The sequence below is a fragment of the Cupressus sempervirens genome, chromosome 7, assembly GCF_028749045.1.
Source record: "Cupressus sempervirens isolate cs-2001-9-10 chromosome 7, ASM2874904v1, whole genome shotgun sequence".
Taxonomy (NCBI): Eukaryota; Viridiplantae; Streptophyta; class Pinopsida; order Cupressales; family Cupressaceae; genus Cupressus; species Cupressus sempervirens.
Genome location: NC_143124.1, coordinates 269,460,993 through 269,487,474, shown reverse-complemented (window position 1 = coordinate 269,487,474; position 26,482 = coordinate 269,460,993). Strand labels below are relative to the sequence as shown.

At 31.8% G+C, this 26,482-nt stretch overlaps 1 protein-coding gene across 1 annotated transcript; it reads left to right on the top strand.

Annotated features, from left to right (window-relative positions):
• The first annotated feature begins 4,241 nt into the window (after nt 1-4,241).
• On the top strand, nt 4,242-5,801 carry LOC149546471 (putative UPF0481 protein At3g02645). Its single transcript, XM_089793978.1, has one exon. The coding sequence runs from the start codon at nt 4,242-4,244 to the stop codon at nt 5,799-5,801; it is 1,560 nt and encodes a 519-aa protein (XP_089650104.1).
• Nucleotides 5,802-26,482: the final 20,681 nt, after the last annotated feature.

Below are 26,482 nucleotides of genomic sequence, written 5' to 3'. Positions count from 1 at the left end.
TTTGGCCGACTCTATATGTATTGTTAGGGTTTGTCGGCCCTAGGTATTAAGTTTCAGTGTCGAGAAGTTTTTTGGGCAGCATAAAATTACCTATTTAAGAAAGGCCTGAACATTGTCTAGGATAGCTTTGGGTGGTTGTTTGCAGCTTAGTCTTATATATTACTGTAATGAAGGCACCCATGTGGGTTAGCATATTGTACTTGGGAATTCTATAATTCTGCATTTGTGGCGATAATAAGAAGTCCATTTTTCTCATATTTTTTGTTGTTTCTTTGTTTCTGTTATGATTTTATGGTATTAAGGGGAGCATCTTTCATCAATATTTATAAGACATAATAAGAATATTAGGAGAATAGTGAAATAAGTAACTAGAAACTTTACTTTCAATCCATAAAATAGAAAGACATTTGAATACATCACAAAATCAAAGACCTCCCAAAGAGCAATCACCGAGATATCAAGAGCAATATTCTTAAATCCTTGAGTATTATATTTAAGTCTAAATATAGATATGTCCTAAAGTGAAGACCTTACAGCAACCAACCTAGAGGTCCATATTTTATCATTTTTTCTATTATTTTTAAATCCTTTGAATGTTGTATCATTACTATAATCTATTTATATATCATCCCCCATATCATTTTGGTCTTTACCATAAAACTAATCCTTCATATTACCATTCACAAAATTTGGTCTTTTCTAGCCTTTTTTCCATCAATAATGCTCCTATAAAGCTCACTATAAGAATGGGTAGAGAAATTATCCATAGTAGGAGAAGATCTTTACACTTAGAGGTGAGTTTTTAGGTCTTCAGATCTTTCCAAGAGATGAGGGAGGTGGGAGACAAAGGGGCCAATAGTACTTTTTTTTTCTAAAATAGAGTCCAACTTAGGGGGTGATCCATGTGCCATGTAAGAAAAAGATAGGAAACTTTCCCAAAGAGAAAAAATATGCTTGTTAAGATAAATATGGATAATAGCAATATCCGATTCATCTTTGTTCATGAAGGGGACAACAACATTAATAGGGGGGCTCTCTAAAAATGGAACACACCCACTAAAAAGTTGAACCTCATGAATGGAAGAGAGGGTAGAATTTTCTATAAAGTCAGAGATAGTAAAGATAACCAAAGGGTTCATAAACTAAACACAAATGTTGAGGATAATGCTTCATTCCTAAGAATCAAATTGAACAAATTTTGAATTTCATAATATAGGGCTTTAAGACATGCCCTATTTGTTGATTCTAATGTATTATAGGTTGGGAGTATAGTGTTGACTGCAATCTACTAATACAAATCCAAGTAAAAGGAGTCAAAAAATGGTCTAGACAATCCTATCCACCAAAATAAGGGAGACTAGAGAGATTTTTATGCCTCTAAGAACCTTGATATTCTATATTCTAGTAGAAGGCCTGGAAGGTATATCCATGTACATTTCCAAACTTCTAGGTCAAAAAGAGGCTTGAAACAAAGGTTTCACTTCCATAGAGGAATAATATTCATCTCTCTAGTGTCATCCATCTAGGGACCATTAGTAAGCACAAAAGGGGGTCCTCTCTATTTAAGAAACAAAACAAGAACATTTCATATTATCGAAACATTAATTTTAACACTATCCTTTATGGCCCTAGTAGTTTAAGTCAATTTAAATTTTTATTCAGTAAAGGGTATATAGGGAAACAATTTTCCCACCATGGATAGCTCTAGAGAGACATCTGTGTCAACCAAAACTTCACTTGGGATCTACACCTTATAACAATTTGAACAAGTTGTACTAAAGCTTCACTTCTCCATAAGTGAAGTAGAGAAAGCAAGCATATTATCTAGAAATGAATGATTCAAAGAAGAGAGATTAATAGATATATTGTCACCTCCATGTAGAGTCAACAAGGGGGCATCCCTACAAGAGTTCACAACCAATTGATACCCAGAAGGCTCAAATCCAACAGAGAGTGAAATAATATCAAGAGGAAAAAACACTAAAGAAACTTGGGGGTCAAGAGCAACCACCTTAGGGTAATGTAGAAAAATAATAATAGAAGAGGGACACAAGACATGCGTCTTGGCTTCTTGAGGCGAGGATTCATGAAGAAACAAGAAAAGCAACGTAGGGAGTAGGAAGAGGATCAATTTTCCTTCCCACTAAAGGTATGTGTTACTTATGGCTTCTCCTATAGGAGAAAAATCTTAACCAAAAAAATTAATATGATTTTGAATTTTTATTCCTTTGTTTAAATTTTATGTTGTCTAGAATAGGAAATAAATTTAAATATTATTTTTAATTGTATATTTTCTTAGAAGGTTTGAAAATACAGGGGAAAAATTATGTTTGTAATGACCATTTAGTAATTGTCTCATGCATGTTGTTATGTAGTAGTCCCTCTTAGTTAGTGATTTATCATTTTTCTCATTTTTACCTACAACTCCAACTCCTTTTCTCTAGAATCTATGGTGAGAGGGGAATAGGGAAAAAATTAGAAAATAATTTATAAATTGAGACACTCCCTTATTGATGTTAGAGACATTGATTTAATAAATTATCTCAATGGATCTTCCTTAGATGAGATAATCATCACAATATTAGAATATATTTAAAATTTATCCAAACACAACCCAAATTATCCATGAATGTTAGTAGTCGATCTAATCTATTTAAAATTATATTTCTTCGCTTATTCAAAATAAATATATATTGACTTGTGTGGGAAAAATGATTCTTTAAATAATCCTTCTTTAGAATCCTCCTCAAATTTAGTGGAGTCATACATGATTTCAATAGAGGTCTAATAAAAAGCATCAATTTAAATGATGAAGTATGTAGGACAATGAGCTCAATCATTATATTATATTTGTCTTTCATATTTATTATGAAAATAAGCTAAACTTTGTACAAAATATATATTATCTCATTTATAAACTCGCCACGTTTTATTAAATTAATATCTTTAAATATTTTTAAAATATCATATTCATATATGAATTCAACTTTCAAAGATATGAATGTTGTTTATATGAAGACTTCCATATTTGAACTAAAAGTAGTTTCATTAATATACGATATATTGAAACAGTCTTATTCAAGAATATAACATTAACTCTCATAAATAAATTTGAAAATATAATAAATGAAATTTTTTAACAGCATTTATCTTGTTATTTAGAAGGCTCATAATATTAAGAGTTAGACATGATGAAGTCCACCGTCTTATATTTTGTTAAACACATTTTTGTAAAAGTTATGTTTTTTGCTTTAAATAAACCTTGCTTATAAAAAAAGCAATGATATTTTATGTCTATCTTCTATCTTGACATTGTGTGGCTAAGACCTTAGAAACTCATGGAGACAATGATTCGTTGTGTACTTGAAGATTGAACAACACGGTTTCCATGAATAACTTCTTTGGAAAAGTGACAAATGCTAACAACCAACAGTATAACGCTAACTCTCATAAATAAATTTGAATATATAATAAATGAATTTTTTTAACAGCGTGTATCTTGTTATTTAGAAGACTCCTAATAGTAAGAGTTAGACACAAAGAAGTCTACCATCTTATATTTTGTTAAACACATTTTTGTAAAAGTTATGTTTTCTGCTTTAAATATACCTTGCTTATAAAAATAAAAAAAGAGATGTTATATCTATTCATTAGGTGCTTTGTAAAAGTTATGTTTTCTACATTAAATATACCTTGCTTATAAAAAATATAAAGAGATCTTCTGCCTATCTTCTATCTTCATCTTAGAAACTCATGGAGACAACGAGTCCGTGTGTACTTGAGGATTGAACGACACGGTTTCCTTGAATAACTTCTTTTGAAAAGCGACAAACGCGGTTTTCAGGATTATATATTCTCAGGCATCCAAAAAGAAAAAGATAATTGGCCTAGGAGATTTTTTCTTTTTCTTTACGAAGGAATTTACACGATCTTTCACCGAACTAGGAAGTCGACATCAAGGCACAAATCTCTGTACAATCACCTTACCAAAATACATACATCATGTTTAACAGTGTACTGTGCTGCAATTCGACCAAATTCTCGTATTGTTTATGTAGTGAACGTACATTAATCATTGGAGAGATGTAAAATTGACGCTAACCTGAAACTCTGATATGCCGAGAATACGAAGGTAGAGAAACGTTATCCATACACGTCAAGATGTGTTATAAGAAGTGGCAAGCGATATCCCTTAAACAAATTGTTCTACATTATATGATATCTTAGTCCTTGCTGGAAAAATGAGTTTTGATTTGGAACGCAGTTTTAAAGATTTCATTTTGGAGATTGTTTACAAGGCCAAAACGGCCGAGGAAGCGAGGGATAGGAAAGAAGCATGCATTCTCACTGTGCCAATAGCCATTATAGGCGAAAGCACCAAGTTCTACCATCCCACCATGGTATCTTTGGGCCCTTACCATAATTACTGTGTCCAGTGTTATGGCAAGAATATAGACCAGTCACTCACAGAGAAAGAAAAGGAGCGGTACAAGCAGCTTGATGGATTGGAATCGGACAAGTTCTTAGCCACGAGAAAATTCTGGCAGCTTTCCGATGATCCAATTCACAAGTGCAAGCTTCAGGCTCTGTTAGAGGTATGTGAACGAAAGAAAGTGGTTGATAAATATGGCAGAGATTTACCTCATATCCCTCTAAAGAAATTCGCTCAGATGTGCTTTGTAGATGTGGCCTTTTTGCTTGAATTTCTCAACACCTTCGTTATGGGTTTCAATAGACACGAGGATGGTATCGGCACCAGCAGCACCCGTTACAGTGGATGGGACGATACCTCTGCTCAGGTATGTTCTAGCCATCCTGTTTTATATGAACGCAGTAACAATCCTGTGCTCTTCGCCATTTTAATGGATGTGATGAAACTTGAGAACCAACTGCCAATGGTGGCTCCTGAGAGAGCAATGGAGATAACACAGAAGAAGGCCATACTGGAGGATTTGCTCCGCCATCTATGTTTGCATATTTCCCCTATAAGGTCCCAAAGTCCATGGCCTTGTAATAGCACTCTCAATTTGGTTGGATGCAAACACCTCTTGGATTGCTTAAGGCTTACGCTTGTCTCCAGAGATTCATGGTCTTCTTATAAGAAGAACTTAAGGCTGGCTTCATCCGTTTCTGACTCATCTGGTTTCAGATCCTCTGTGCTTATGTTTTTATATTGTCTTGTTAGTCCTTTTGTCAGGAAAAAGAAAGCTCCTGAGATAAGCGAGGAAAGGTATCTTCCATATGGAGCAGACAAACTTAAAAGAGGAGGAGTTGTGTTCAAAGTGATGGATCAATGCGGGATCCATGACATCTGTTTCCACAAGCAGACTGCCACGCTGCATCTTCCAGAAATTGATGTTGGGGTATGGACGGAAGCAATTTTCAGAAATTTATTGGCATATGAGGCGTGCTATAAAAGTGGAAGCAGTGAGCTTTTAGAGACAAGTAGTGATGAAGATCAGAAAGTTGTCACTAGATTTGTCCTGTTCATGTCACAGTTGGTTGAAACTGAAAGAGATGCACACGTTTTGCGGGAGGAGAAAATCATTATGAACAATCTGGGTGACAGCAAAGAGGTGGCCAGGATGTGGAACGATATGAACAGTTCACGATGGATACCGAAATGCAATCAATTTGATGATATCACCAGGGAGCTGAATCTACACATCGGTCAGCAGTGGGTGGTCTGGTTCGCTGAATATTTCTCAAAACCACGGCTCGTCTTGGCCGTAATCATAGCGGTTATTATGTTTGCAGAAACCGTCGTAAACCTCTGGTCCACACTGAAGGACGACGTTTAAGGAATGTGTCTGTGTTTATTTTTCTATGTTTGCATATGACCTCATAGCAGGAGGCTATTGTCAAGAATAGTTTTTCTTCTTATTGGGATTGTTCACATTAGAGAAAGGTTTACTCTTTTTATTGCATATTTGCTATACAAAACAGAATTCTAATAGACTTGCATGTCAATTTTACTGATCACGTCTCCTTTTTATATTAGGTTGTGGACGATTCTCCTTTTATTATTGTTCTAACTCTTCACAGCAGAGTCGACCAAATTATGGATGTAATTCATTAAAGTACTGCTGAAAATTAAATTGCATGGAATAATTTAATAACATAATATGGTGACTTTGTATTACACGTAAGAAGAATTTCGAAATATTATCATTATCTTAAATAATGATGTGTTTTATTGGCAATTTATTATTAAATTATTATTGAAACGCTATTTTTTTGAAATAATTTTATTTCTTTAGTAATTGGATACAAACCAGTATAAATCATTCAATTAATAGACATTTCCAATTGGAAAAGTGTGAGACCCTATATAACATGGCTATAATGAATTTATCTATATCATATGTTTAAAAAAATAGATTGTTAGATAGAAATACTCAAATTCAGTCGTTCTAATAAGCCATCCTAAAAGGTGACACCGCTTTGTACTTTTACCCAACAATGGATTTGTAAATATGTCTATTATTTTATCCTTTATCCTTATATGCTCCAATCTTATCTTTTTCTTTGCAAATTTCTTCCTTAAAAAATAATACTTAATAGATAAAATTCTTTGTATTTGAATTTAAAATTGGATTATTAGCCATACTCATTGTACTTGTGTAATCCTAATGTATGATACCTAGTTGTACAAACTTAATTCCAATGTCCTTGGATATTTGTTTAATCCAAATGATCTTATGACAATTATTTTCCACTACTACATACTCTGATTCTTCTTTTCTCTTTGAAATATAGTCATGTTTATTTTTTAGCCAAGAAACTAATCTTCCTCCCAAGAAAAATGCTAGTGTACTTATAATTTTTTTTCATCATCCACACTACCTGCCCAACCCACATTAGTGTATGCACATAAGGTAAAATCATTTGAAGTATCATTCCATTATAATAATTTATATGTAAGGTTCAAATATCTGAAAAATTCATTTCACTACCATATAATGAGACTCTTTATGATCATCTTGAAATATCTCCACAATACCAATTGCATTAACTATATTTAGTCTAGTATGTGTTAAATATTGCAATCCTCCAATCATAGACCTATACTTTTTATGTTCAATGGTAGGTGTTTCATCATTGCTAGACAACCTGTGACCAGTAACAATAGGTATTCCTGTAAGGAAACTTCCAACAAAAATATTACTATTTCCACATAACCCATAATAGATCTGAAATAAATATACAATTAAAATCCACATGCAAGAGAATAGACAACATACCCACAAAAATGTGACACAAGATATACCATGGGAAACCCTCATTGAGGAAAACAACCTAGACTCCAAAATTATCTATCACCATGCATTATTTAGCAAAAACACCATTGCAATATAACCATGGAAGACTTTAAAACCATAGCCATAACCATGAAATCAATGTAAATAAGCATGAATCTAGAAATTCCATGCCATGCTTCCCACCTTCACAAATTTTCCCTTGGTTAACCTATCAAGCCTTGTCTTGACCGACTTTCCCTTTTTGCCCTTTGTTTCTCTCACACCAACAACTACCATTGTATGCTTATATAGTAGCAAGTCTCACAAAACCACCAAGTGGTATTACATAAACCATGTGCTACCTAATCCATTGGACCCACTTTTAATATTGGAAATTTAGTTCTTTTCCCCATTACTAAATAATTACATTAAATATTATCACAATGTTGCAATACAACTCATCAAGTATATCTCATGAAAATATTTATATGTTTCATGCTCATTTAGGTGCTCCTAGGTGCAACATTACATTAAAAAAAAATTAATATCACAGAAAAATATTATGCAATGCATGCAATACCCATTATCTCAATAGTCTCTCACTTGTTGTATGAATTGCATAGGGTCAATCTATAGCCATGTAAATGAATAAGGAAACAATCCCTCCTAACACATCCACCATCATGGATCAAAGTACAGCATGTGCTCCATCTTGATACCCACAAAAAAATCAAAGTATCAAGCCTCTCGGACATGAATGATGTTATCTCATGTTATGTCACTACCATCAGACATACATATAATCCATCTAAAGAAAAAATTCCCAACCTATCACATTAGAGCACTATGATATTTGGGGTCAAATTGCAATGGCAATTTGTGAAGGAAGTGAAATTTGTGTGTGATTTTTATGTTTTTTCTTAAAATGTCCCTGATGTGATTGTAATATTGATAGTTTAGTTGTTATTGCAATGCATGTGTTATTACAAACAAAATAAAAAGAAAACAATTGACTCATTTGTCATTTGTCAAGCTAGGGTGAATAGCTAGGGCAAATTCATGGTGCTGACATCAAGCTAGGTAACGAGTGTACATCCATGTATTTCTATAATTTTGATCTTGGTTGGTTAAAGCTTCTACATTTGTCATGTTTGCATTGAAGCCTTAGAGTCTCCAAGGTGTCATTCGATTAGGTATTGTTTCTTTCTGAAAAATAGAGGTTCTATGTAGCTAGAAATTAAGTAATCACGATAGTAGGGATTAATCTTTATCATTGGCTACACCTAAAATATTTTTCTATTTGACCTAGATTCTCATTCCTCCTTCACTCTTTCTCTTGGGGACCCTCTCTCATCCTTTCCATTATTCCTCACATAGGATCAGCTACTAGTAATACTAGCTCCAATATGCTATACACTTTAGACTCTAATCAATCATCGAACAAGCTACTCATCATGATAGTAGCTCCAAAAAAAAGATAACTTCCCATTGTCAGCAAGAGCTATAGTGCTAGTGCCCTACTCTTATAATAGGGATTCATGGAATATCATTAGAATGAACATAAACATATTTTCTTAGGACCTCTTTGTCTATCAGAGAATAGTCATTTGTATACTATCTTTATTGTCATTCAAGTCTGGAAGGAAGTATGTGCGAATAGGAGAGGTAAATGACCTATAACTATTGATGACTATGTGGATCTCATTAATGAACCCAAGTGTGCATCTTAAACATTGAAGAAGTATAAGAAGATCCTAGTAGGTGATGACTGGTTTTCTACAATAGTGATGAGAGGGACATGATCTTTGTGGAAGCTAACAATCCCATAGTAAACTTCATACTTTCTAATTAATCACAGATCTATATTAAATATGCATAAGCACTCAATATTTATGAAGCTTTATATAGAAAAAAAAACTCTTATAGGAATCCTAAAAATAATCATCCTCATAGGGAGGAGCCAAGCCACATTATGTTTGTTAAATATTATGCTTCAAAACCTCACTATTGTATATCCTTCAGCAAAAAGGTAAATCATTAAGAATTTTAGGTTTTCGCAATCTATTTGATTTATGTTTAGTGTTTCTAATTTTGATTGTGTGAATTTTTTAGAATCACTATTTGGATTATTTTATATTACAGTGTGATCCATCATGAGAGTTATACAAAAAGTTGACTCAAAAAATTCCACAAAATCAAAACCAGAAATACTAAGCTCAAACAATGAAATAAATTAAGAAAAATCAAATCTCACTTTAAAATAACTTCTTGGACTATTTATAACCACATACTAAGTAGCTTTAGGTGCATGATCTCTTAGCTGCACAAAATAGGAATGGCTAAAACTCTGACACCATTAACCAACTAAAATTTTGTCATATCAGAGCTACACAATAGACATGATCATATTTTTATATGACCTAACCAGTAATACTACAAGTATTGGGCTAAAATTCATATTTCCTTAGAACAATTGATAAGAAGCATCCCAACAAATAGGTTGTTGCAAATAAAAAATTAACTACCTTTTCCGAATGGAAACATGGGCTTAAACTTATATCTTCTATGATAGAAATATTTATGAGGATCTATGGTAGTATTAACAGTTCTAGTCTTATCTAAAACTTCTTCTCTCAAGCTTCAATGCTATAACAGGAACTCTAATGTGTGGCCCCTTATGATATTTGACAATTTTGTGGAAAATATAAAAGACATTTGGCCATCATTTGGGACATGTATCCCATATTATATATCTCTATTTGTTATAGCATATGCCCCCGCCTAGTTTTTCCATTCATTCATTCATTTCAGATTCAGGAGTGAATCTAGTGGTGCCCTTATGATCTATTTCTCTCTAGTGATATTTTTTAGTGGAGAAGGAAGAAAGGGAAAAGGAAAATTATAAAGGGTCTTGTATACATAGTTTAGTATAAGTCGATTCCGTACAATCATATTAGTAGCTAGTAAGATAGTAAGAGTTTAAGTTAGTCAGTACTAGTGGTAGTAGTAGTAATAGTACTAACTATTCCATAATATACTATTTAGAGATGGACTATACTATGATCATAAATAATAAATATACCTAGGCTTTTTCATGCCCATTATATGATCATGCAATAGGAAATCCAATTGATTCTCTATTGATCTTAGTTGCAAACCCTCAAACTCCTTTATGTTCCCATATGACCTAATTTTGCATTAACCTAATTTCTACCATCACTCTTTATTGAAAGCATCTTCTCTTTTTTTGTCAGTAGCAAAAAATTTCCAACCATCATCAATAATAACAAAAAGTGATGGTGTTCCTCCTTCTAGCAAACTATAAGTTGTCATCATGAGTAACATAAATCAAATTCTATAATATGTGTTCTAATCAAAGCGAATTGACCAATAGAATTTCATATCAGTGATACTACTAACAAATGAAGCATGAAAATAGAAAAAGAAAGGTTATCAATATGTAGACCAATTGATAGCTAACAAATTTTTTGATTTTGTTAAACAAACAATAGATTTCACTTTGTCTCCTAGGAAACTAGTAGGAGTACAATAAAGACTAAAATAAAACTTAAAAGATCTTTGTATTCCAAAGAAACATTAACATTATTGGTTTGACTTCTTTAATTGCTCATCTACAACTCTAGATGAGATGTCAGTGTAAAATGAATCCCAAGTACACAATCCAAACAAATCAATAATTTGAGGCATCCACTAATTTTAGAAGACTAAAATTCAATCAATGGAATGTAATCTCATACAGGTCTGAAATCAAGGATGAAAATATAGGAATATTTAAATGAGAATAATTAACATCACCTTCTTTTCACCTCTGTGATAGGAATATTTAAATTAGAATAATCAACATCACCTTCATTTCACTTTTTCTTGTTACATTCAAACTGTAAGTGTCTTGTCAACACAAGCGCACACACTCACTTCTTCACCTTAAGATAAACCATGTAATAAAAGACAAATAAAATTTAGATATATAATTGGCATATATTTTTTGAATATAGATTTCAATACAATAACTTTTTCCTAACTAGAACAATTTTAAGTGCGCAAATGTACATATATTTTATTATAACTAATTATTATTTTTCTATTTTTTTAATTTGTTGATATTTGGATTTTTAAATGTCTATCTCATAAAAATATCAACATGAGTATCTATTTTATTTCTATTTATAGATTGAGAGATGAATATTAATATCTTGTATAATATAGACTAGTTTCTTTGATTCTCATGCTTGGGATTTTACATCCTTTGCCATTGCTAGTTGTTCTACCCTACAATTTATAAGAGAATCTATGGACGGAATCTGTTCATCTGCCTTTACATGTGAGCTACATCAAGGAGCTAACCTAGTTTCATAGTAAGAGGCAACATCTCTTCCAATTTTAAATTAATCAATATATGATCCAAATACATTAATCTACCACAAAACATAACATAGATCTAATCAAACTTATCTTTTAAACCTTGACCACACATATAAAATTAAGGACTTTCACTTGTATTAAAGATTAGAAAACGAAATCACCATCCTCATAAGTTCAATACATGCAAAAAGGATTTGGCACCCAATTTTCTCAATTTTATTTTCATTTTTTAGCATACATGTTTGGTATATGAATAATTTTTGATAGATTTTATAATTTATCCTCCTAGGTCTACAACTACAATACTGTAGCTTGCCTTGTAACCTATTAAATAGGGTAGACTAGTTGAGAAGTGAGATACATAGAGAAATACCTGGCTCAATCTTAGTTACCAACAATGCTTTAAAGAGAATGGTTTTGATCTCATAGTAGAACAACTTAGGACTCATGGGTCATTTAGATTAGCTTGTTTCAAAAAACATCTCTTTACCTTTTGAAATATTTCATAAAAGAATAAAATATTCTTGATAAATGGATAATTATTCATCAAATCATGAAATGAAATAAGATGTGAGAAAGTTGAAGATAACACTTATAAGGATCAAACATGCTTACACATGTATGAGCATGAAGATGACAATTATTGTGACATGACCTATTAATAGAAGGTAGATGAGATTATGTGAAATGGAAATACATGAATGAGAAACAAAAATAGATGACTTCCTTCATTTTTTTTTCTCCCATTCAAAATGTGAGTGTCCTATCAAGACAAGCACACACACTCATACTCTTGACCTAAAGATAAACCATGTAATAAAAGACAAATCAAATTTAGATCTGTCATTGGGTTATATTTTTTCATTGAAAATGTTAACTACATCTAAAGATATAATTTTGGACCACCTTTAACCAATATTACTATCCCTTTCTTTACTTTTAATCTTATTTGAAATGCATTTCTGCAAAATTGTTTTGAGTTTTCCAACCACTTATGAGTTTAATTAAACATCATATTTAAGTTTTCCTAGACCCACAATAGCTATTAGTTTCATGTTGGTTTTCTTAGATCGATTATCAATGATGAACTAAATGGGGGGAAAAATAGCCAACAGTCTTGGTGACATAGTGGGGATGCTTTCCTGGGAAGCATAGATCAATGACCTTAATAAATTCATTGAGCATAGAGTCACCAAAAAAGAATGATACATTATCCATCTATAACTTCACAAAATTCTACAGGCAAGCTAAAATAGAAAGCTCTAGGGAGCTCTAGAGAGCCTTGAAAACAAAGGTGCTTGTACAAAACTTAGTTAGAGGAGCTCTCTTTGAAATTAGCTTGTTTCTATTTAGAAATCTTAATCAAATTATGCTAGTCTATTCCTGTAATCCTTTCTAGTTTTTGATCAAATTAAGTGTGGTAGAGTTTGGAAAAACTATTATAAATCTAATCAAAACATTTAGATTTGAATTCAAACTGAAAGGAAACCACATTCACAAAAAATAAAACTAAAAGTAACCCAAAATTAATAAATAATTGAAGCCAAATTAAAACAAATAGAATGAAAGAAGTTAATTTCAGACAAGAAAATCCAAAGAAAATCAAGGAGCATCTAATAAGGATAAGATTTAGGACAAAGAATTAGGCCCAACTAAATAATTTGTGATTACTAGGTTGAAAGAGATTGATTCTTTTCTACAAAGAACTATCTAAGGAGTTGCATCAAACTTTGGGGGAGAAAGATGCACAATGTTGTCAAAATAATTAGGACAAGTGGAAAAGTTAGACAAGTGAGTCACCAAACAAAAAAGACAAATCCTAGAATCCAAGGAAAGGGGGTGAAACATAATAATGGAATAAAGCTGACACTAAAGAGATTACTAGAGGGATTACAAACAATACAAAATTAGAAGAAGAGAGGACCACCATTGAAATATCAATATCTATTAAAGAGATACGGATCACTAAGGTATCAACTACACCTAACATAATATGAACCATAATCATAGGAGCACCAATTAGAGAAAGAGGTAACATGTCCATATTATAAATATAAATATAAACTAATTCATCACGGTGAATTTCACCCTATTTAATTCCCTACTCCTTACTCTACCACTAACATATCACTTTACACACCTAGAGATCTTTGTCATAGGCAACTTTAAGGTAGAGAAAGAAAGAAAAATCCATTCCAAGTGCTTCTTTTATTTTAATCTTTGGACAAAAGGAATTGCATATTGTTGTATTGAATGGGATTCAAGATCACCATTCCTACGTTAATGTGTCCTAGTGTGTATGCCCATTTTTAAAATATGTGTGTGTGCTCTTTAAGCCCTTTTTTCAGATTTGCCACAATATTCTAGTTTTATAGTATTCTAGATTAATTGGGTGACGGCTTAGTCTGTGGTTAGACCATGTCAAGTCCTTGTTAGTGTTGAATGTATAACATGTCAGTATTTGATGATTATTCAAGATGGCTCGATATGATCTTGGTAGTGTTTGATCCAAGATGCAAGGCAGTCAATTATGTATTCGATCTGCACATAATCATGACTAAGATCATGTATGATCTATGAATATGATTGTGTATATATTACTATTGTGAGTGATGGAAATCGGGCTCATAATGTATAATATCAACAATCATGTTAACGATAACAATTTGGTACTATGTTTTGGAAAGGGGCACATCATGTAAAGATATGGCCCTATGTGTCTAAGGGACACGTAGAGTCATGTTTCTACATAAGACAACCCCTTCAACAGTTATATATGTTAAATTTTTGGATCGCTAGAAACATATAAGTACACACATATTATCACTAGCGGTCTGCACATGAGATACCTGCAATAAACAAAGAACAATATCAGTGTTATTCATTGCTTAGTTTGAACACAAGAGTAATAGATCAGAATAATCTTGAAGCACTACATACTTCAGCCACTATACTATTTCTGATTAGTTGGCACTCTCCATTTTACCAAAATAATGATATTTTATCAAACTTGTCTAACTTTTCCACATGTCCTAATTGTTTCAGCCAACTATGACATGAACAGGTCACTCGATTTGGCCTGTTCATGTCATAGTTGGCTGAAACTGAAAGGGATGCAGACGTTTTGAGGGAGGAGAAAATCATTAAGAACAATCTGGATGGCAGAAAAGTGGTGGCCAGGATGTGGAATGATATGAACAGTTCAAGATGGATACCGAAATGCAATCAATTTGATGATATCACCAGGGATCTGAATCAGCACATCGGTCAGCAGTGGGTGGTCTGGTTCGCTTAATTATGGGAGGAATATTTCCCAAAACCATGGCTCGTCTTGGCCGTAATCATAGCGGTTATTATTAGTCCCGCCTATAAATAGGAGACTATAGTTTTCCATCTTTCAATTTGTATTAGCTGTTGCTTTGGAATGCTTGAAATTGGCAAAATAATCTTATTACCCTAGGGTTGTTAGAATATATTTTATTAAGATGAATTTTTGTAATTTAATATCTTTTTTCTTATTGGTGTCCATCTTTTTTTCTAGTAGTATTTTACATTTTTCATTCTAAAAATTAGCATAGAAAAATGTTGTAATGTGTGTCTTTCAGATTTTCTAGTGGCATTGTGCATGTTACATAAGTGTTCCACAGTGCCTAGTGTTTTCTAGTTCATGCCTCTGACATAAATTTGATGGTAAGTTGATTGAATAGAGATGGGGACTATTCCAGCATATTTCTGGAAGAGGGCAGATTGGGGAAGCTGATCACCAGGTGGCTAATCCTCAAAATTAATTCATTGTAGTTTTTATTTAACTGACTTGCAGATTGAATGTTGTAAGTATCAATATTATTTAGGTTTTGATTCAGAAGGCAGGACATTTAAGCATCCACAAAACATGAAGGATTTTCAACGAGTTTGTCTTGACATCAAAGTAACTTATTTTTCTATTCAAAGGAGAAAAACAACATTGAATGTCTGCAATATTTAATCTTTTAGTACTCTACAGTTAGCCATAGAACCTGCAACTAAGCAAGACATTCAAGTATATCAAATGATCGTATACTAAACTTGTTATTATAGTTTCTTGAAAATTTAACTTTGCCTACACATTCACAAGAAGAATCTTCATCCTAATGCATAGATTCTAATTTCATAGTGCCCAAAAGTACACACAGTAGCCTTTGACATTGCTTTCCATCAACAATGATCTAGTATGGACTGCAACAGATTTTTAACTGCAGAGATACATTATGCATAGACTCTTTCCAATAGCCTTCAACTTTGTTCTTGTATTACATGATATTGTAGTTATTAATACTACTAAAAATTGCTCCAGGTACTAAAATTGTCGCTTTAGTCTGGTATCTTATTTGAATAGAAATTTGTCTCCTCAGTTCAAAGAGATGCACCGACAAACACATAATTCTTGAGAGCTCATTAATAGTTGCGGTGAAGAAAAAGAGGATTTCTTTCATTTTTTTTTAATGTAACTCCCTTTTTAGTGGACCAATTTTAACTTTCTTAATATGTTATCATTAAAGTTTAGCATTCCTTTTGTTCTAATCGACCTCTGAGTGTTACCCTTCCTTATCATTACTTTGAGGAAAACACAGTAATAGCCAAGTCTGACAAATCGGTCATTTTCAATGAAATATTATTCATTGTTATGCCATGTAAATGTGTTAGAAAAATGTTTATTTGGTAGCTAGGTAGCTAAGCATTAATTGCAAAATCTAGAAGTCTCTACCTGTACAATGTAAAATTTTTAGAATGTTCCCCTTATTTAGCTTATCGTGGCTGTTTAGAACTCTCTAGAGGTATGATAAGAAGATTATAAATTCATAGCCTCTGTGGTCTATAAATGCAAGAAGAAATATAAGTGTAGTAAAGATTATATTCTTCATAGCTGTCTTCTTTTAATTTCCTCTATTCTACTTTTATATTTTTCTCTGTTTTATTTGTTTGTGCTGCTGTTATATTCATATCTCATCATGGTATCAGAGCAGTCTTTGTTCTTTGGGCTGTAATTTTTTTTTGGGCTGAATCTTTTACTTGCAGGCTATAGTCTGGGAGTGAGCAGCATCAGCAATTCTTGTGGAAAAAAGATATCAATACAGCAGCAAAAGAAAGAGACATTGTTCAACAAATTGGTGACAGGTTTTCAATTTCAATTTGGGAATTAAAGTTTTTTAAAAATCTCTTTCATTCTCATCCAAAAATGAGAGAATTTGATAATGGAATCACTTGGTGTTACTCTGCCCACAGTTAAATTAAATGGGAAAAATTACTATGATTGGGTTATTGATTTTGGTGCTACACAACACATGTCTCATAATGAAAATCAATTTGAATCAATAAGTGAAAATAATATAGAGAAATTATATTTGGGGGACAATAGTTCTTTAGAAGTTAAAGGGACTGATAATGTCAAAGTTGATAATAAATTATTCAAAAATGTGAAGTTAGTCCCTAAATTAAAAACAAATCTACTTTCAGTATCTCAAATTGCAAGTCAAGGACATAAAATAGAATTCTACAATGATAAGTGCTTAATCAAGGATTTCAATGATAATTATAGAGTTATTGCAATTGGTAAAATGGAGAATGGATTATATAAGTTTCAAGAATTTACTTCTAAATGTGAAGATAAACATATATGTGCTATTGCCCAATATGATGATATGAGTAGGTTATGGCATGAGCATTTAGGGCATGTCAATTTTCAAAGTCTCAAAGTTATGGAGAGATTACAAATGGTGCACGGGCTGCCAAAGATATCATTAAGCCCCAAGGTATGTGAAGGATGTGCAATGGGAAAACAACATGTGGAAAGTTTCCCTCAAGGTAAATCATGGAGAGAAAAAACTCCTCTACATTTAGTTCATAGTGATGTAATGGGTCCTTTTAAAACACAATCAATTGGAGGATCAAGGTATGCCCTCACCTTTATAGATGATTATAGTAGAAGAATTTGGATGTATTTTCTACAAAAGAAAGATGAAGTGTTCCAAAAGTTTAAGGAATTTAAAGCTTTAAGTAAAAAACAAAGTGGAAAACATTTAAAGATAATAAGAATTGATAGAGGGACTGAATACATGAATAAGGCTTTTTTAGATTTTTGTAAAGAACATGGCATAAAGAAGGAATCAACTATCTCTTATTCACCCCAAAAAAATGGGATTGCTGAAAGGAAAAATAGAACTATAATAGAAATGGCTAGGTGTATGCTTCATTCTAAAAATCTAGAAGCTAAATTTTGGGCTGAAGCGGTTCATATTGCTGTATATATCTTGAATAGAACACCTACTAAGGAAGTTTTGAACACAACACCAGAAGAGGCATGGAGTGGAAGCAAACCTACAGTATCTCATTTTAGAATTTTTGGTTGTAAAGAATATGCTCACATTCTTGATGAAAGAAGGAGCAAACTTGAAAGGAAGAGTGAAAAGTGCATAATGGTTGGATATAGTGAGGAATCAAAAGGATATAGGTTATACAATCCTAGAACTAATGAAATCTATATTAAAAGAAATGTATGGGTTGATGAAGATGTTAAGAATGATGACTCTCCAACATTATCTTTTTTTCCAATTTTTATTGATGAAGAAAATTTTACTTCTACTAATAGTCAAAGCCAAGGTGTGCAAACTACTACATGGGAAGAGACTCAAGTTGAAGAATCAAGTGAAAGTGACAATGAAAATTCAAGAAAATTTAGAAAAATCCATGAAATTTATCAAGAAGGCCACAGAAATATATTTTCTAACTATGCTCTTATGACTAAGGTGATGCAGGTTGACACTCCAAGTACATATGAAGAAGCAAAGGGAAAAGATGAGTGGGAAGCAGCTATGCAAGAAAAATACAACTCTTTGATAAAGAATGGAATGAGGGAACTAACAACACTTCCATAAGGTAAAATGTGGTTGGTTGTAAGTGGACCTATAGAAAAAACTTCACATCAAATGGAGCTATTGAAAAATACAAAGCAAGGTTAGTGGCTAAAGGTTTCTTGCAAATAGAAGGTATAGATTATACTAAAACCTTTGCTCCAGTAGCTAAGATGACTTCCATTTGTACAATAGTTTCTTTAATTGCGAAGTTTGGTTGGAAAAATTTTTAAATGGATGTAAAAAGTGCATTTTTGCATGGTGACTTAAAAGAAGAAATTTATATACAACAACCACCAAGATTTATTAAGTATGGTGAAGAGAATTCGGTGCGTAGATTAAGAAAATCACTCTATGGTCTCAAACAAGCACCAAGGGAATGGTACTAAAAAATAAATAAGTACTTTCTAGATGTTGGATTTAAAAGAAGTAATGCTGATCCAGATGTGTATGTAAAATATTGTGATGATAAAGTTGTTATCATTGTATTGCATGTGGATGACTTGATTATTATAGGAGATCACACACATGATATTGAGATAAGTAAAGATCAACTCAAACAAGTTTTTCAAGTAACTTATTTAGGTCTAATGCACTATTTTTGGGGCATACAAGTATGGCAAGTAGAAGGAAGAATTGTGCTTTCTCAAACTAAATATGCTCGTGATGTACTAAAGAAATTTAAAATGAGTGATTGTAAACCATCTGATACACCATGTGAAGTAGGATTGAAGTTAAGTACTAACTCTACTCAAAAGAAAGTGGATAGAAAATTGTATAGGCAGCTTGTTGGAAATCTTTTGTATCTTATTATAACTAGACTAGATATTGCATATGTGGTTGGTATTGTAACTAGATACATGGCAGGTCCACACATTGAACATTGGAAAGTAGCCAAAAGAATATTAAGATACATTAAGGGTACTTACCAGCTTGGCATCGAATATAAATATGGAGGAGAGCCTACTTTAGTTAGATATACAGATTCTAATTATGCAGGTGACATTGATGATAGAAAGTCAACTTTAGGATATATCTTCCATCTCGGATCGGGACCAATTTCATGGAGCAGGAAGAAGCAATCAATGATGTCACTTTCATCTACATAAGCTAAATATATTGGTTCATCAAAAGCATCTCAAGAAGTCTCTACAGATCAATCCAGAAAAATGTTTATTTGGTAGCTTGGTAGCTAAGCATTATTTACAAAATCCAAAAGTCTCTACCTGTACAGTGTAAAAATTCTAGAATTCTTCCCTTCTTTAGCTTATCATGGCTATTTAGAACTCTCTAGAGGTATGATAAGAAGATTATAAATTCACAACCTCTGTGGTCTATAAATGCAAGAAGAAATATAAGTGTAGTAAAGATTATGTTCTTCATAGCTGTCTTGTTTTAATTTCCTCTATTCTGCTTTTATATTTTGCTCTGTTTTATTTGTTTGTGCTGTTGTTATATTCATATCTCATCAAAATGTAATAGTCAAGTCTAACAAATTAGTCATTTTCAATGAAATATTATTCAAATCTAGCATTTTCTTATTTTGCAACTTTCATGGAAGTTCTTAATGCTTACAATTGAAAAATACAACACAGAGGAGAAATCAATGAAAATGAGAAACCCAAAAATGGGCTCTACAGATCACATGTCAAACTTATTCTATTTAAAATCATATGTATAATAAATGTGCATATGTAGTTGGATGAAGTATTTATTTACTACAATTGGATGTTATTAAATTTAGTTAGTTGTAAACAGTTAGGCTATGGACGATTATGTCTGGCTACCAATAGTGGACAGAATCTTACTCTTAATTCAACCTCTCTCTTTTTGAGGTCTCTTCCAACATACCACTCCTTCTCATCAAATTTATAACCATTTATATAGTCAACATCTTTTGTTGCATCATTTGGATTTTTTAAGTTAATAAATACAAAACACTAATCCCCTCTACATCCATTATCACTATGCACTTGTAATTTTCCCATACTTAATAAATTAATTTAGGGGATGTCAACATAAATTAATTTTTTAATTTTATAATATTTGCTTAGTGGAAAAATATTAGTTTAGGGAAATAATTTTATTTAAATAATATATTAGTAGTTTTTTCTACTTCAAAATTTTACACTTAATGTTTTGTATTTTTGAATTTTTTTTTTTTTTTAAAAATAACCTTTAACATTTGTCATATTATTTTATTGATTTGAAATTATTTAAGGAGGTTGAAATAATCTCTTCTCTGTAAAAATGATGTGTTTAAGTTTCTATTCAAAAATCAACTATTTATCACTTGTTAAAAATATAATTTTGAAGAGAATCAAATTATTTTTAAATATAATCATATTAATTTTCTTCTCTACCAACTTAAATACATGAATTTTTTCTAATACTAATCCATTTAAAAATCTAAAATTCACTCTAGAATATTGAATAGTGTATTAAAATATTTATTATCTATTTTATTTTTAATTTCCTTTCTTTTTTCTTTTAAAAAATCTAAATAGTACTTTTATAGTTTATATTATTTGAATTTTAAAAATTACTTTGAAAAGTGATTGAATAGTCTTTTAGACTATATATATTCATACCCTAACACTTTGATATTTCTTGTCATTTTTTCCTTACTATGAGGCTAAAGGTATGATACCTTCAACATTCATGCTACTTATTGTGAGTGAGTTAGTTTGTCTCATTGGACATACATTCTACCATTTCAACTACTTCTTTTGTGCCAACATAGAAATAGATAAAACTAAATAAAATTTATGAACATTGTTGTTACATGTAATAATATAGGAAAAATGCTTTCTTTCAATGATACTACCTTCTATCCAAATTTAATATTTGTTTTATTCTCAAATTTCAAACATGTTTCATCTTAAAATCTTTATTTGCTATCATTTCTTATAAAGGCAAGACTGGACCTCTTCAGAGCTCTTGTTGTGTTTAGATTTCTATTTTTGTATTTGACCTCATAGCAGGAGGTTATTGTCTAACAATAATTTTTCCTCCTTAGTGGGATTGTTCACATTAGACAAAGGTTTACTCCTTTTATTTCATATTTTCTTTACAAAACATACTTCTAATAGAGTTGCATGTCACTTTTACTGATCATGTTTTCTTTTTATGTTAGGTAGTTCACGATTCTCCTTTTATTATTATTCTAACTCTTTATAGCAGAGTCGACCAAATTATAGAACTAATTTATTAAATTACTATTGAAAATTAAATTGCATGTAATAATTTAATAACATAATATTGTGTCTTTGTATTGCACATAAAAAGAATGTGGAAATATTATGATTACCTTAAATAATGTATTTTATGGGCAATTTAATAATAAATAATTGAAGTGTTTCTTCTTAATTTAATATCTGTTTATAGTCAACATTTTTATTCTATGTTTTGCCAATGTGAAATAATATTTTCTTTATTCCAAGTTCGAAAATTTAAGTTATTGAGTTAGCCTTGGGGATTTCTAAATTTATAATAATAATATACATCCATCTTAATATATAACACTACACATTACATTGCAATATTAAATCGTTCCATAATTACAACTAAAGTGTTGGCTGATAGTCTTTGTAATGCTTCACACACGTAACCTTTAACTTTCCTCACTTAACCACATCATCTTTAGTTTTTCTTCTACCTTTGGACAACCTCTCCTTGGTATATTTTATCTCTATTAGTTGATATAATCTCAACATCAACAACTGCTACACATGAAATCTAACTAAACATTGTCTTCAATAAATATCAAATAACTATCTAGTGTCTTCATAATTCTATATGTGTGCCTATCCATGATATGTAGGTACTCTATAGAACATCTTGTTAATTGTGGATCACCTCAACTTTAGTCATCAAACCAAATGACCTTAATCGTCATCTGTTGCTCTACCAATCTCATAGAATAACATGTGTGTTGACATCAAGAAAAATAGCCATCATGAATGCAACATATGGCCACTATATTATGTCTTTAGAAATGTTAGGATACTCCCCCATGAGAATATCCTCAACATTCATGCTAAAAATATCCATGTTTGGCATTGATGGAAACATATATGAAAAAAATCTAAGTTCAATGAATAGCAAATATCTATGTTGCATCTTCTCCCAGATTCTTGTTGACCATGAGTGTCCATTTTGTTGTAATCAATATGCATAAGGAAGATGTTAATATCCCCAATCCATTAGCATATTTTCAAATCCTCTTTATCCATTTCAAATCCTCTAAATATCTCTCTCATGGGAACACCAATCTCCCTCATAGATATTCTTCCCTATTGACATCAATTAATCATGTTTTACTCTCCCACATTGATATTATACAATAATTATTTTCATGTATTACTCTCCCCCATTGACATAAATGAAAAATTCATCATTATGTCAATCCAAATACATAAGATATATAATCAGCTCAAGTGTCTAAAGAAACTATTAAGTACAAGTTACCAAGAGTCCTTCATGACTCAAAAAAAACATAGATACTCCCCCATAAAGTAAGCATCAACGATCCAATCTAGGTAAAGAATAATGAACTCTATTACCATGGGACTAATGCAATCTCTACATCAACTACTCAAAAGTATGCCAGGGCATGACCCTAAGCATATCTCTCAAGTACTCAAATATATCCTTTAGAAAGGCCTTCTTAAATATGTCTATTATTTTATCCTTTATACTTATATGCTCGAATCTAATTTTTTTCCCTACAAATTTCTGTCTTAAAAAGTAAAAATTAATAGATATATTCTTTTTATTTCAATATAAAATAGGATTCTTAAACATGCACTCAATATACTTGTGTAATCATAATGTATGATAATAGGTTGAGTAAACTCAATTTTAATGTCCTTCAACATTTTTGTTGTCCAAATGATATGATTGCAATTATTTTTTGGTACTACATACTTTTGTTCTTCCACTCTTTGTGAAATATAGTCATATTTATTCCTTTTCCAAGAAACCAATCTTCCTCCCAAGAAAATTGCTCCACCACTTGTATTCATATTTTTACATTCACATAGCTTTCCCAAATAACATTAGTGTATGCACATAGGGTAAAATCATTTGAACTATCATACCATAATCCAAATTTAGGTATGATCTTCAAATATCTAAAAAATGTTTTCACTACCCCATAATGTGAATCTTTAGGATCATCTTGAAATCTTTCCACAATACCAATTGCATTATTTGGGTGAAAGCACAAACCTGTGTCACCATTTGTGATATCTGGGAGGCTTATGGTGAAAATAGTTTTGCCTGTATAGGTTTCGGCCAAACATGTTTTGGCTGTACAGACATGGCAGGTTTCTTCATTGACGTGGCATGGAGGGTTTCCACTGGAACCCCCCTACTTTATAAAATTATCATTAATCACTTTTTAGCTATCAATTTGAGTATAGCGAATCTGAGATTTTTGGAGAGTAGTTAAGGTGTTTCGGCTGTAAGAGGTTAGTGGTTTTTTTTTTCCATTTTAAAAATTGTTTTAAGTGTTTTTGGATTAGTAAATGTTAATGGTAGTCAAATTAACTATTTTTTATGTATTTTACTAGTGAATTATTTAGATTTGTTAATTTGTTAATATATTTAATTTATTTTTTAGATTTGTTAGTAAATTATTTAAAACATAAGCAAGAATGTAGTCAAACATAAATTACTTAGAAGTAAACAGTAGTCAAACATTAGGTAAAAATAAATAAAATTAACTTTGTTATATTCAAATTTGAAATTAAAGCCTATCATTAATTTTTGAAAAATTATACAACACTTGTATATTTATATGAAACTTAGAAAAATTGTTTATCCCTGTAGCTAAATAAAAATCTAATTTAGTAAAAAACTTAAGTTACATGTGTACACTTAGTTATAATTTAATCAAAAAAAAAATTTAATCACATATACATGTACATGTATGAACATTTATTTTTCACATTTGCATGAGCACATTAAAATACATTAGATATCATTTGTAAGATAATTTGTTTTAAAATACATGTACATGATTGAATAGCACCATACATTTAATGTTGCGTATTTATATACATGTGTTTCAAATTAAATTTAACTTTTAATTATTTTAATTTATACACTTTTATGTTTGTGTGTGTGTGTGTGTGTGTGTGTGTGTGTGTGTGTGTGTGTGTGTGTGTGTGTGTGTGTGTGCATGTGTAGATCTCTAGATATTTATTTGGTTTTTTTTTTCTTGTAGCTTCACATGAACATATCCTCATACATTATATGCATATATAAATTAGGGTATCTCATTTTTGGGATCATGCTGCTACATCCTTAGCGGATGCTAGTGTTCATAGAGGGGGTCGGAGTGATATGTCTGACACAGCATGTAGATCCACATCCTCCACTGATGATAGAGAGTAGTTATTTAGAGATACACTTGCTAGATTATCTTGTGCTATAGAGGTTTTAGATTCCTCACTTTCCTCTTCTACCACCCTCCCTAATAGGGAGAATATTATAGCGATGTGAGAGGAGTTGTTTCATATGATTCAAACCATTGAATCATACAACCCTTTTGATGATATCAATATTTAGACATTTTATTCTTCTCTATCTCACATTGTCATTGGCACTGTGAAGTACAAATAGGTTGACACTGAGGTCTCCACTACCATGGTGAAGTCTATGTTTCCATTTTATATAGATAGAGCTATATTAGAGGCTACTCTATGATGAAGTGTATTGATGAGCTCGTCGCACCATTTATATATCCTCACTAGTTGGCTACTCATCATAGATGGTCACAAAAGGATGAGTTCCCTCTATATTTTTGCAAACAATTTTTTGTAGAATTTCATTTATAGCATGATGTTGATTACATAGATTATCCAAGTAATTTTGGGTAAGGTCTGGGTAGACTTTCAGAGAGATTTAGACCCGTGGACACTCCTACGCCTGTTAATAAATGTGCAATGGTGGGTCCAAACCTTTTGGTTATGCCAAGAGGTCCAAAGATGGTTGCTACAGGCCAGAGTGTTACTAATGACATAATCAGGACATAGATTTATTGGAGCATTGTCACCAACACTACACAGTTGTAGGAGATTTCTTCTTATCGGTGTGGTAGATATATGTTATGGTCTCAAGGTACCATTCCCACAATTGCATCATCTAGCATATGTGTTGATGATGCATGTGGGGTAGTAGACTTACCTTCTCCACTACAGGTTTCTACAGTCTCAGATGTGGAGGCATTGCATCATTTTGTATCCTGTTTAGTATCTAATCTTTTGGATTCATATCAAGCATTATCTATAGTCACGGGGATTCCACTTCATGGCATTGACACTCAAATCAGTCATATTCTATCATGTACAATAGGATCATAGGGTTCATAGAGGCAAGAGGACATTCCCACACCTTTGACTGTACCTATTGCTACACATGCCCCTACAACACTAGCCCTAGCTACCCAGGACCCTGTAGCACTATCCCCAACTACTCAAGATCCTACAAGACTGCCCCTACTCAGGATTCCAGTTCTAGACAACCTCATCTATTTACCTCTATGCTTTTAGATGATATTATCAACTTGGACACTAATAATTTTTTATCATTGCATGATTCAGATATAAGTAAGATTGGTAGAGCATTACATGATGCTATGGTAAATATGTCTATATGTTTAAATTTATTTTAATTATGGTAAAATTTAAACTTAAACATATAGCAACAAACATATATATTCTTGATACAATCTAACTTGTGTGTACATACATATGTGTGCATTTGTGTATGTGTGTCATAGGGTCTGAGTGACAAAATGTTACATTTTGGTGATCTACAGACATCAAAAAATCCTACACATCATGAGTCTTAGGTATGTTACATTTTAAATATATATGTGATTTATATGTATGATATAATTTTTCTATGCATAATTTGACACTATCATTTGACATAGGGTTCAGACACAGCTGATAGACCCTT

Bases quoted from the DNA above. Each gene is read 5' to 3' on its own strand.
- LOC149546471 (XM_089793978.1), top strand. From the start codon at position 4,242: ATGAGTTTTGATTTGGAACGCAGTTTTAAAGATTTCATTTTGGAGATT.